At 39.2% G+C, this 13,536-nt stretch overlaps 1 protein-coding gene across 4 annotated transcripts in view; it reads right to left on the minus strand.

Moving 5' to 3' along the window:
* Positions 1-13,536, minus strand: part of MYO1B (myosin IB) — a 92,135-nt gene that overhangs the window by 8,182 nt on the left and 70,417 nt on the right. For 2 of the 4 annotated variants that reach the window (XM_082763404.1, XM_082763405.1), the window contains exons 21-28: positions 12,740-12,808; positions 11,588-11,674; positions 11,215-11,301; positions 8,695-8,781; positions 5,435-5,509; positions 4,882-5,016; positions 3,922-4,028; positions 796-928 (exon numbers count right to left, since the gene is read on the minus strand). In XM_082763404.1, coding sequence (XP_082619530.1) covers positions 796-928; positions 3,922-4,028; positions 4,882-5,016; positions 5,435-5,509; positions 8,695-8,781; positions 11,215-11,301; positions 11,588-11,674; positions 12,740-12,808 — 780 coding nt within the window. The remainder of the gene's footprint in view (positions 1-795; positions 929-3,921; positions 4,029-4,881; positions 5,017-5,434; positions 5,510-8,694; positions 8,782-11,214; positions 11,302-11,587; positions 11,675-12,739; positions 12,809-13,536) is intronic. The other 2 variants (XM_082763402.1, XM_082763403.1) reach the window with 2 other exon arrangements.

The following is a 13,536-nucleotide window of genomic DNA, read 5'->3' on the forward strand; positions in this document are numbered from 1 at the left end:
TTATTGTATTTTTTCTTTTGTTTTGTTTTTTAAACTTTGAGACTCCTATCCCGTGCGAGTATAAGAAAGATATTGTCTTCATTTAATTAGTTCCTTCCAAACTGAAAAATTCATTTGGCATCAATAGCACACAACCTGATTTCACTCCTACAAATGCATAAATGACATATACATCTAAGAAGTTGAGATCTACCAGTAGCAATATTTAGACAGATACGGTGACAACAATTACATTTAGTAAGGGAGGATAATGCTTTCTGTTTTAATAAGTATAATTTAAATGCAAACTAAGTTCTGTGTTGGCAGGAAAAAAAAAAAGTACCCCGCATATTTAACTGCTTTAGTTAAATGATACAAGAAACTTGCCTCTTAATTCCAAAAAGCTTTTAATATCAATCAGAAGGCAGGCACAGCTAGCAAAGTATGCCACTCACAATTTAAAAATGTAATTACATGTGATAATCAGGAACTTGAATGACATAAGTTAAGGTTTCCAAATATTTGAACAAGAACAATATTTTCTAAGTATTTATTTTCTTCAATTGGCAAACAAATGATCTACGTTTAGTACAAAGACTGCATTTAGTTGTGAATCAATACAGCCTGTTACCAGTTGATGAGATGCCACTTTTACTTGCAAAAGTCACTGAAAAATTCAAACCCAAACAAGATTTTAGAAATCTTTATGTAAATTTACAATGGGTGTTTAGAACCACAAATTTACATAAATCTAACATTTCCAGTCTTGCTGTTAAGAAATCTACCCTTCTGGATAAAGCAATGCCATTTTGTTACCTTCCCGTTAGCTCTATTGATCTTGTTCACAACTTCAGCAATAATGATCTTCTCATCCACAGCATCCTTAAGTTTTTTGTACTTGGGGTTCTTGCTGATCTCCAGGTAAGCCCCTTGAAATGGTTGCCCAACACTACCGAGCAAAAAACACAGGAGAAACAGAGTTAAACAATGAATCTCACAAAAAAAAAACGGGCACTGCTCCAGGCTTTGTGGAGTCAGGAGGTGCACCAAATTTCACCACTTTCAACAGCTCTACGCTGACGGAAGCTTCCTTAATCTTGGATACACCTCCTGCCAAGGAAAGTCATTTGCTGCTTCATTTTTAGCAAAAGACCCAGACCCAAACAACCCAGAAACCTCTGCTCACAATTTGTGTCTATTTTCAACAGCAGCAAGGCGAAATGATATCCTCTTGTGTAACAGAATAATTAGAGCCACTGAACGCAAACAAGACTCGTATCGTGGTGTTTGCTTATGCAATGTAATTTGTCCTTGCTCCTGCTGTAGAGCTGGAAACTGCAGCTCTGCCCAAGACACCTGGGGTTGGTACCAGGCTGGTACACTTGGGGCATTCAGTGCAGCGCTGTTAGCGTTAAATCTGGGCCATGCGGGCATGACACATCTGTTGGGATCCACTTGGGAAGTTGTACAGAGTAGCGTGGATGTATCTATCCCCCAGCACGTTATCCCCATGAAAGGAGAGAAGGGTACAAAACGGAATGCATTTTAGACACGGTCACCTTTACATATTAGCAGCACAGTACTGCTGAAGGAAGAGAAACTCAGCACTGAAGGCAGTAATAGGATATTTCTTTTCCTGCTCTGGAAACATTTTCCAATTAAATGGCTCAAATTGTTATGGATATCAGGCACATGTACATCCCTGTACAAGCAATCAATTTTGATGCAAAATCACCCGGTTTGTGAAAACGGAGGAAATCCACCTTCAGAAAGAAAAGCGCCTCTGTTTCTGTGCGGTATTTCAGAGAGACAAGAACTTGCCTTGAAGATTTGCTTGTTGTTAAATGCGCAGCAGGTCTTTGCCCAGACTCCCTGTACTTGCAACCCACCCCATCCTTACCTTAGGGCTGTGTAACAACAGCTCCCCTATCAGTAACTGCTTGTTTTGTTTAGAAGTCACTTTAACTAATCACTTTGATTAAGTTACACTCCAATTACAAAGTACTTTGCCAAGACAAGAGCCCAAAAGGAACCACTATGTTATGTGCAAGACCACTACCTTTCTAATTGTGTCTCCAGCACACAGGAAGAGAAAAGGAAGGGCACTGGTATTTTAGTAATCACCCGAAGTCCCTCTCTGCTCTTAAATAAGGATATTACACGCAGAAAATTAGCCACATCCTTCAAATCATTATCAAACTAACTAATCAGAAACTTTATACAATAATTTCCTCCACCCATTAAAAGAAGAAGAAGAAAAAAAACACAACAGGAGCTAATCAGCTCTGAATACAGTTTACAAGGGAAAAAGAGATGAAAATGTTTCTAAATTAGCGAGGGGTGGGGAGCGCATTCTAACTTTCCACTAAGTTGCAGCTCTTTTGCTTTTGTTTTTATTAATTAGCATTATGAAACCATAGTCACCACAACCATAGGTTCCCTCTGGATTTTGTCCCTGATCAAATGACAGGGATTTACGAACTAAAAGTGGGACAAATTAACAGTTGCTTTCTACCACATTTACCACTTAAGGATGTTTTGGATAGAAATCGCTCATCTCTACACTGCGTGATATTGCATCGTTCAGCCTTGGTCTTTTCCCTGTGTCCAAGTTACCTAACCAGGGAGACAAAATTCCTTCCTGCCCTCAGAGCTCTGCACTGATCAGATGTATACCGACTCAAATAAAACTGCTTGCTCCTGGAGAAATTCAGGGGCGCCATCTTTCTCTTTTCCCAACAGCATAAAAAGAGACCACAAAGCAAGTACGGAGCAAATCACAAGCTGACATACACAGCCATTAAGTTAGTGATCTGCTGAAGGGAAGAAACAGAAACACGGACAGAGCGCATTACAGGAAAAAGGGAAATGTCTCAGTAAAAAATGAAACCAAACCAAACCAATAAAATGCACAAACACCCAAGCAGTGCTTTTCCACGCATGGAAATGGCCCCATCAACTGTTGCCAGATCCTGGTCCTGTCTTGTTTAACAATGCCTTGTTCCTGCTCAGCGTTCAAACTCTGGTGTATAAAATAAATCTCTCCTGAGATGGATGAAGCCTTTGTTTCCAAGAAAAATACTATTTCTCAGTTCATATTCACTTAGAAAGCACAATTTAACTTCTTTCAAAGACACCAGATCTCTATTTTGCCAGTTTTATTGAATACAAAAAATGCATGCATTGCTTAAATAAAATCAGCTACTACTGCACTTCTGTAAGCAATATTAGCTCCACAGATAGCAATGAACAGAATTTGTCAGGTTTTAGTAACTCATAATCTGAGAACTCATGTAGAGATGTTGCACATTTTTGAAAGTCTCTAATTAAAAAATGAATTTTTGAAATGGAAATAAATGAGCACTTTTTTTTAAAAAAAATCTTCCTTTCAAAAAAGTATTAAATTTGCCAATGCATGTAACTTAAATTACCCAGACTTCACCTTAGAGCATTACACTCAATGTACTAATTTTGAAGATAAGAGCAATCCCTGGCATGCCTGATCTGGGAGTGTCATTGTCACTTACAGCCGTTCAGAGCAAACTCTGAGTTTGGGGTTGCAGGAACCAGCGTGATGGAAACTAGGGAAAAGGACAAGAGTTATTCCCTTCTACAAGTTCTCCACATTTTCACTACGCAAACAGGTCACAAGAGGTTAGAACAACAAAACGTCATGGTTTGGGGACAGAAGTGCTCAGTAACACAGGATAAGAAGCCTACAGCAACATCTCATTTAGAGGCAAACTGAGGTCAGTAAAGCAAATGATGGGCCCACAAGTGCTCAGCAATGCCTACAGTAAAGTATTCCCAGGTGTTACGAATTGTTAAACTAGGAAATGCACTTTCCTGCCTAAGATAAAAAGCAAAATCTTGCATAGTTTCCTAATCTCTGAAAGGATATTGAATTTATCATACACTAAAAGCAGCAGAGTAGGCAATTACCTGGCTGGATATAAAGCCTTCTTGTCCTTGAAAAGTTCACTTGCTTCCAGTTTTTCTTCATATATCAGCTTCTGTTGATCGGTGAACTGGTCTCTGTACTTCTTACACTACAAAATATGGTATGTTAAAACACAACAAAAATTATCCTCCCAGTCCTGATCTGAAGCAGCAGCACCACAGCCTGATGTTTGTTTATTGCTCAAGATACACATTCTTTGTATGCTTCTGAGATGACTCAGCTCGACCCTACGTGCCACTCTAGGGAGTAACAAGCCATGGAGGTGTTTTCCTCCTCACCCATTCTATGTACTTCTGAATTACACCAAAAACAACATCTAAAAGATCTCATTTAAGCAAAACTGGTCTGAATACAGTGCTAAAAAAGGTTCAGCAAAACATACAAGTTCCACGCTTGGGTAAGTTTACATAAGCAGCCATAAAGGACAAAACATAGCTGAGAGGACGAATTTGCAGCTCAGAAATGAAAACTGTTCTTGACAATTCACAGAAAACATTGCCCACAAGCTCAGTAAAATGTCTCATCAGCACTTAAACTGATTCTCACCATTCCCTCCATACGAAGCTCCAAAACAAATTACAGCTGACCACAGCTCCTAAGTAAAAAATTCCACCGAGTACTTCCAACACTGGGCCGAGAGCTGCTCCCAGCCCTGGCCGTGGACACAAGTACTATAAGCTACCAATTAACACGCAGCAGGCATGTGGCTTTAATATCAAGTTAAAAGCTGATGGCAGGAAGCGATCCTGTCTCTAGCCCCAAAAAGAAACAGACAGGATAGTTATACCCCTTGCAGGCCAAAGGCAATGATCTTCCAAAGAAATACAGTCATCCTGTCTGGAATGGGAAGAAATGCTTCCTAAAAATAGGCTCTTCAGGAAGGAAACAATCTACTGAAAATCATGTGATAACTTTCTGTATAGGACCAGAATGTGCCCTACCCTCCACAAATGGAAAATCCTCTTTAGTTCCTTGTGAGTTGAATCCAAGAAAAGGTAAGGTCTCGCTGGCCAGTTTTTATCTATTGGTGATAAAGAAGGCATCTTATTCTTCATTTCCAAGAAGTATTTCTGCATCTGTGATAAAATTGAAGCAAGATGTTTTATTCATGTTCAAATACCAGAGGTACTGAAATAAGCACAGCAAAGCAGATGCTGTGTGATTAAAAGCACAGTTACCAAACTGCTGCTCTCAGCTTTATTAAACCTGACCGTAGATTTAAAAGAGCTGGGCACACTGAAAAATGCACATTTAGATATCCTCAGTGTGTGAGCTTAGTTAGTGCTACTCCCACACCTTCAAAACACTATTATATTTTCTTTACCACATCAGAACACCGTTATCAATTTTCCATTTGGAAAATGGACGTTTCCTTACAAAGACTATCAAGGCCACAAAACAGCTGTTATCTTTACAAGAAAACGAAACAAAACAAAAAAGCCAACAAATTAAGCACAGATAATGTAAATACACTTCGTACGGATATATACATACAAGTCTCTGAAGGGTGAATTCATAAATTTTTCTTCCAGCATTGGCTCTGAAGAATTTCCTGTACTCTCTACGGACCTGAAAAGTTAAACAAACCCCTCAAAGTGAATACGAAGAATGAATGTGTTTCCTCTGGTACTCTTATAAATCTTTATGGCAGAAAATACTAAGAAAGAGTAAGAACATGCAAAGTGTCCCCATAAATATGAGCAGTAAATGGGTACACTTCAAATATATGAACCAGACCGTGGACCAAGAGTTCAGAAAATTACCTCAGATGACCTCAGTACCGTCAACTGCACACTGACAGAGAACTTTATACATTTTCCTTTGAAAAGGCAAGATATTCCAATACTGTTGAATTCGTAGCATTCTGAATCTGTTTTCATGGGCTTTTGCTAAAAAGTAAGGTACCACTGGTGGTACATATCGCATCGTGCCTGAAGTGATACTGAACTCACATTAATTACGTAGTTAACTGATGAACTGTTTCTTTATGATTTCTCTCCTTCAAAATTCTTAAAACATAAAGTTTACTATAATAAAAGCAAGACTTTTTTTTTTTTAGAGGAGACATATATGACAAAGTCTTCTCACACAAATAGTCTTCATTCCAAAAATAAAATATGATTTTGGAATCATATATCAAATAAAATATAATTTTGGTGATTTTGGTGTTAAGAGCTTAATGAACAGGTTGCTTAATGAAAGCAAGCTTGATATTTGCTACTAAAATGTATTCAAAAATCAAAAAAAGTAATCATTGAGGAGCTCTTTTACAGGTGATACTACGGTTTTATATATCCTTCTAAATGTAATCTTTCAGAGTATTGCTTTTGCCCTTTGTATTTCTCTTAGCATTAATTAGCACAGTATCTAAATTCCTCTCTTAAGAAAACCCCAAACCCCATCTGAAAGAGAGCACAACTGCTCTGGAATTCTGTGGGAAGCCCAGGCTCATGTCAAGTTAGCTGAAGCATCCACCAACTTTCCCAAACTTTGGCACAGCCTGGAACACACCTGCTACAAATTTTGAGCAAAAACCAGGGAAAACATCGTGGCTTCGCATAATTCACCCCAGAGCAAATTTAGTGGTTTTTAGCTAACTTGCTACGTGCTGCTGAATTCACTGTAACCAAAAAACAAAGCAAAATCCATAAAGGAAAAAAAACATATCAGCTTGTAAGAAAAGGAAAAGCTCATTTGGCTTATTCTAGCATATCTTCTACTGCATACTTTGTGTGATGCATTTTAAGATAAGCCAGCATTCTGAAAGCAAGAATCTGTCACCAGTCTGGTGTTAAAAACAAAATAAAAAAGCACAGATAAATGGGCTTTTGCTTAATTGCACAATAAGATTCATCAACAAAACTGAGTGTTCAGCTGTCTTCACTCTGTGCAAATAATGCACATAATTTTGCCCTTCTTGTTTCATAAGAAAAAAATATTAGAGTTCTTATTCAATGATTTTCTGTAAGGTTTAATGATCTATAATTGTTATATACCCCATATTTATTATCCAGTGCCAGAAATTAGCACACCCAAAGCTACTCGAGCTGCAGCAATCCCAAATCTCAACATGTTCTCACAGACTTTCCTTAATGACAGCGCTTTATGTTCTCCTTCCTGAGCTGCACAGTGTGCAAATTAATTTGGATCAAGGGGGTTAAAGCACACCCACAGAGTCCATTTGTGCCGCAGGGAGGCTGTGGAGAAAGCACTGAGAAATGCAAGCACTTCCAGCAAAGCCTACCTCTGGACAGCAGCATGAATGCTATTAAAATCTACTTATCATATAACCCAAAAAAGGGACAAGAATTACTGGCTTAATCTCAACCACTTGCATTGACTTTAAATCTTCACCTCCGTATGTTTTGGGTGAAAATTCGTCGCCGTCAGACAGATGAGAACTGCCTGTGGTAACAGTGGTGGACTGGAACTGCAGACTGGGACCCTGATCAGAAAAATCTGCATGTTTCAGGTGAGGCAGAAGTGCCACTTACACTCCTTTAAAAATATTTTGGAAAACCACACCACAGACGGGCAGAAACATGTTCCAGCTGTAATGTGCCTTAAAGGTTTTGGATTCACCAGTTTTCATTTAAATGCTGCTGTTTGATATACAACAGCCTCCGAGTTCTCAGGAGGGACATATTCTTGTTTGAAAATCATAAAAACAGACCCACTTTGGCAGTAGTACCTAAAGCATGATTCTGATCTGCAGAATGACTTCTTAAAATGGCTCCTTTGTATTTCCAGCTCTGCTTTCCATGTATACATTGTAATGTAATTTTTATATGCATAGCATGCCTATGTTATATATGATTATATACATTTCATACGTATTAACCCCCTTTCATCCTTGCGAGAATAAGTATCAGAATATGGGAGCTGGACTTTTCATTATCAAGTTGTTCCCCTTCATCCTTTTGTAGTGTCCAGCATCCCCGTTAGCCAAAGTGGCACCCAAGCCAGACAAAACTGATTTGGATTTCTGCAGTTCTTCTGGACCATAACCATAAAACCACATTTGAAGAACCATGAGCACAACTCTATCACTTAAATCACATGGGTACAGACCTAAAAACACCCCAAGTTGCCATTTTCATAGTCTATTCACAGAGCAGAACTACACTTTTTCCAGATTACAAATGCGTTTTCTTTTGCCAACCAGTCCCTGAAAGCAATGGCCAAAAAAACAGAGCCCGTTGAGCATCGTAGCTCTTCTGGGCACTGGCAGCTGCCACCAGCCGTGGACACCTGCTTGCAGTGCCATGCCCTCCCAAGGCTCGATGGAAGCGCCAGCACGTTGCCATCAGCTGGGCACCGTGCCCTGATGCTGGGCACGGGGCTCTGACATGAGTCAGGCGGCTCTGCCCTGCCTCCCATTCAAACAAGCAGAGGTCACAGTAAGAAAATACATACTTGTAATCTTTCCAGATAGGACCTTTGCCAACGTAGGTCAGGTTTTTAAGTCAGCAGCCAGAATAGAGTCCCTTTAATCTATCATTTGTCTTGCACATGAAAACTGAAATTCCTGATATGACAAAAAAAAAAAAACCCTAGCACCTAAATATTGCATTAAACGAGGCACATTCAGCTTTCATATTCTGCTGGAAAGTCCGTGACAAAAGCAAGCAACAGAATTTTGTGTAAAATCATCCTTACTAGCGATTCCCCACACCTGCTCATTTATGAAGTGTTAGTAAGGTGCCACGCTGTATTGAGTTCACGTAGACAGAAGGGAGTGTTTAAGAAAGTACCTTCAGTCCAAGCCAGTAAGCCCAAATGACTGCAACAGCATGCTTACGCCTAGCCTCTTCCTTCAAGCGTTTCAATTCCCTTCGAGCCTAAAAGGTTTAGATAGTGAACAAAAGAGACAGCCCGATGCAGACAGCACAATGACCAGGAAAAGGCTTCTCCCAAACAGAACAGCCAACTTAAAATCAAGGTACAGAGAGACAGAAGAACGGTGTTTAACCTTCAAAACCCGACGTGTCAGTGTGAATTGGTGTTAAGCCACATATGAGGTCAAACAAGCCTCAATTTGCAATTTTTATTTATTTATTTAACGTAAGAGAATTTTGTCTACCTTCTCATTTGCTGCTAGTGTTTCCGTCTCATCAGGCGTGCACACCTTGCCATCAGCAGTAAGTACCACATGATCCAAATGATGTGCATGAATCAAGACTCACTAAAATCTCACTGTCTTGTCAATCCTTCCACGGGCAAGAGCTGGTGCATAACAGAATCAACTCTAAAACTGTGTGTGCAAGGATAATTACTGGCCCTGCACCGAGGGCTTTTATGCTCGAGGTGATTTTGATATTTATGTGTGTTTTGATTTTTTTTTTAAAGTACAATCTCTGGACTGGTAAATTATCCCTTTCTCTATGGAATGAAGAGGCAAGGCCCCCAGACACAGTGCCTTCCGTGGCTGCACCAACTTCCATGTCATCAATAATTCCCACTTTAGGAAAGCAATTTGTAAAGCAAAATCTAAATATAAAGGCACTATATGGGTATCTGAACCGAATCTCACAACTTAGAAGATACCTGGACAGTTGTTACTCTGTTATTTGATTATAAAAGTCAAGTGGAATTAAAAGCATGTTTTTCGCTCATTTAAATGGAACTAAAGCTCCTCCCATACTGCATTGGACAGACAAGCATTCTGCAAAGTTAAGTATTTGTCTGCCTTGTGACAAGGAAGGAAAATGAATACTTGAGGTCTCTGGCTTTTCTTTAAAAGCGACTGATCTCTAGGGTAACTTAGAGAAACTTTTGTTTTAAATGTTCCCTTGGGAAAATATAAAATATCAAACCGATAGCAGGGTTATCTTTTATTAGATACTGTATGTCTTCTAATCTTAATTCAATTTAGATTACAATTACATGTATGTTTACATTTAAGGAGTAAGGAGTCCATTTTTCATGAAATTCCAGTGAGCCAACAGATAAAGCTAACAACTAAAATATGTTAAAAATTATCCAAATCTTCTAAATATTGAACTCATGAGCTCTAACGCAATTAATACTATTGCATTAATTTCTGGTCTTGACCTTTTTAATTCTAAAGAACATCTTAAACTCAGGAAAGTACATATCTGTTCTGCAGCACTGGCCAGTTTTATTGGTGAAAGGTGTCAAATTGATGCATTGCATTTAAACAAATGTAGAGGAAACGGTGTCTCTGTCAACTTTCACAGCTACCTAAATAACCAAGCTAAATGAACAGGTTCTCTAGGGTGAGGGAAATTCTGTACATGTTTGTTTGATTCCCAGGGCTGCCATTTCATTCCATATCTAATAGCCTTATATAAAAATAGCAAAGTTCAAACTCAGCATTATACTTCAGATGTTATCTGAGCACATTTCTTCATCTTGTTTGCAAGGTGTTCGGACAAGACTCCCCGACCTAAATAATAACTGGAAGATGGTTTAAACTTAATGAACTTACAGAATGATATTTTCAACTAAGGTAAGAATTTATTAATTGAAACCAATAACATGTTGACCTCCAGTGAACAGCATTTCAAATGTTCACAAAACCCACAAATGCAGGCCGGGGATTAGCAAGAATCTTTCAGTGGGACTTTGCTTCTGAAAACAAACAGCTGATGCTGAAATTCCTGGGATTTTTCTAGGGCTGTAAGTTTAGAATTGCAAACTAACATCATTTTCTCCTCAGGTCATAAAGCCATGCTTTCATTGTAGTTACTCAAATTTTCTTACTGGTTTAAATCGCAACCAGAGAATCAATTAAACCAATTAAAACTACAATGTAGTAAAATGAATAGCATTGGTTTGGACTTGTAAATGAAGACGGCTCAGGGTACAGAATATACAGCCTGATGAAAATCTCAATTAGATCTCTAGGACAGTGTCACTGAAAGCACTTGGGGGAGGGGGAGGGAAGCACCAACAAACCACAACCTTCTCTCCCCACCACAAACCATGCTTTGCATATTTACATGTAGTTAAATGCATTTCCTCATTTGAGAATACTGGAGTCTAGTCATTTTTAATCTAGTCTAATGGCTTGTTAGTGCAAACCACTACTTGGCTGCCATGCAAGGGATTTCCTACTCTACAAAAAACTGACATACAGAATGCTGGCAGATTTATTACATGTGGCATGAATGGAGATGGAGGCAATCAATGATCATGCTCTATTATTTTTAAGTCAATCGTATTAGTCATTAATTCTCGCTATTTACTACTGATTAATTGTTGATATTGTTGGGTAATGAAGGGAGGCATGTGACATGTGCATGAAGTACCTTATATCCAAGCCAGTAAGCCCAAATAACAGCAATAGAATGTTTATTTCTAGCCTCCTCCTTCAGTCGTCTCAGTTCCCTTCGTGCCTGCGATGTGTTTGAAAATGGGATATAGAAAAGCTTAGGGAAGAAAAGGTTACTGCAAGTTCCCAACGGTGGAAGAAAGAAAAAGAAACCAGTCACTACAAACAGCAAATACTAAAGCGTGTCCCAGCTTCCCAGATTGCACCAGCTAAAACATGTTAGCAGCAAAGAGAAACAAAAAATCAGCAGTTTAAGCCATTGAAGATATTCCCAGGTAGCTTTATGCGCAAGGGCATTCTTCATTCTATGCAGAGACAAACAAGTGCAGGATCTGTTGCCACTTTCTTACCTGGGTCCCATGCCAGTAAGCGGCAATTATTGTGGCAGCCTCATTACAACGCTTCTGATGCTTAAGCTCCCGAAGAAGTTTCCGAGCCTGTAAACAATTAAAAATAACATATTCGACATAATCCAAGATCTCTAACTATCTGTATTATGGCAGTGAGACTTTTCTTCTACACAGTGTATGCCTTATCCCTTTAGTCTGCAATAAGCAATAAAACACAAGAAAATTGCAAGGTTGTAGGTCACGCTTAACGCTGCTGTCAGACCAGGCTCTTATCCACAGCACCGGTACCACAAAAAATATGTTCTCCCTTGAGAGAACATAAAAAAAAAATAATAGCTTGAGATGATGCTTTTACCCAGTTTTCTTTGAATAACACCCACGGGAAAGGACAGAACATCAACAGTTAGACTGCCAGAATATTTTTAATTCATTAAAAAAAAAAAAAAAGACAACAAAGTTAAAACTCAAGACAAATAATAAAACCAAATGATGCTAGTTTATTGCTGACAGAGCTTAAAGTCTGCTGGGCAGAAGAGGGCTGTTGACACCCAGGTAGTAACTGCAGTCCTTTCCCTGACCGATAGGAAGGGAACTGACTCCAGAGTTAAACACAGTTTTCTCTTCCCTAAATAGAAGAGGAAGTCACAGCTAGTGGGGTGGAGAAAGGTTAACAAGAAAACAGAGGAGCCCAGGGGCATTTTTGTACTGAGGCTGCACAACAGTTCTTGCTTTAAGCATTGCGGCTGTTTCATGTGGCTGTTACCCTCGCTTTTACCTCTTATTACAGCATCACTCCTTAAGTCTCTCCTATGGCCACAGGATTCTCTGTTCATGAAGAACAAACCTCTCGGAGAAGAAGCAAAGTTGTTGCAAATTGAGGCAGAGGACAAGCAAGCAATGTCGAGGCATTTGCTCACAGTGAGTATAGCACACTTCTGCCCCTCTACTTAGCACACAGAAGAGAACTAAAGACTTACCCCAAGTAACATACTGCCTGGGTGACCTAAACTGTTTATTTTAGGCCTGCTTTCACTGACCCAAACTCATGCCAGGAAGACATGAAAGGTAGGAGTCTTGGTGCACTTGGAATGTGTTTCCTTACCTACTCCTTAACTCACCATGCAGGCAGAGCTGTAGCAAGAGGGAACTCACCTTCCACCCCCGGATGTAAGATTGTACTATAATAGCTGAACTCTTTATCTTCTGATACTTCTTTTGTTGCTGCATTGGAAATAAATATATGATGCTTACAATATGGCGACTGTGGGATATTGTATAACAAAACATTCTTTACTAACACCTGAAAATATAATTACGGGTAGAAGCCATAAATGTAAAACACAAACAGTTTCTAACAAGCAGATCAGAGCACAGACTGCGTGTTCAACTTAAGAGGAAACAAAGCCCATCCAACAATGCCACGGGGACAATGCCACTCGCTGTTTACAGAAACAGTTCATGGTTAGCAGCACAAGCGTTACACGGATTAAATGCTAACAGTAACAGCTTTATCTGTCTTTCCCAACAGGGTAGCATGCAAACTGTCACAAATGCTCTAGTTTGTTGGCTATGCTTTTCATCGCCTTTTCACGAGATTTGTGCTGGTCCTATTACCTGCAGCCACTTTATAACACCAAATACTGATGATAACATAGGAATAGGAAAAAAAAAAAACAAAAACAAAAACAAATACACCATGAATTTCTGAATAACATGTTGGAATATTATCCCAGTACACTGGTTTGAACAATAAATTTTCAGCACAGGCAAGCATTTTCTATCTAAAAAGCGCAGTTCTCCAGTAGGCTAGTGGTTAGTATCATACTAAAAATGTAACAGTTGGCAAACTTTGCAATAATGCTTCTGGGCTTCACACTCAGCCTGCTCAATCACAGTGAACATCTCTGTGAGTGAGCCAGAAGGACTGAAGACTCAGTAAGGGTCTACAG

This window comes from Aythya marila, assembly GCF_965140915.1.
Source record: "Aythya marila genome assembly, chromosome: 6".
Lineage (NCBI taxonomy): Eukaryota > Metazoa > Chordata > Aves > Anseriformes > Anatidae > Aythya > Aythya marila.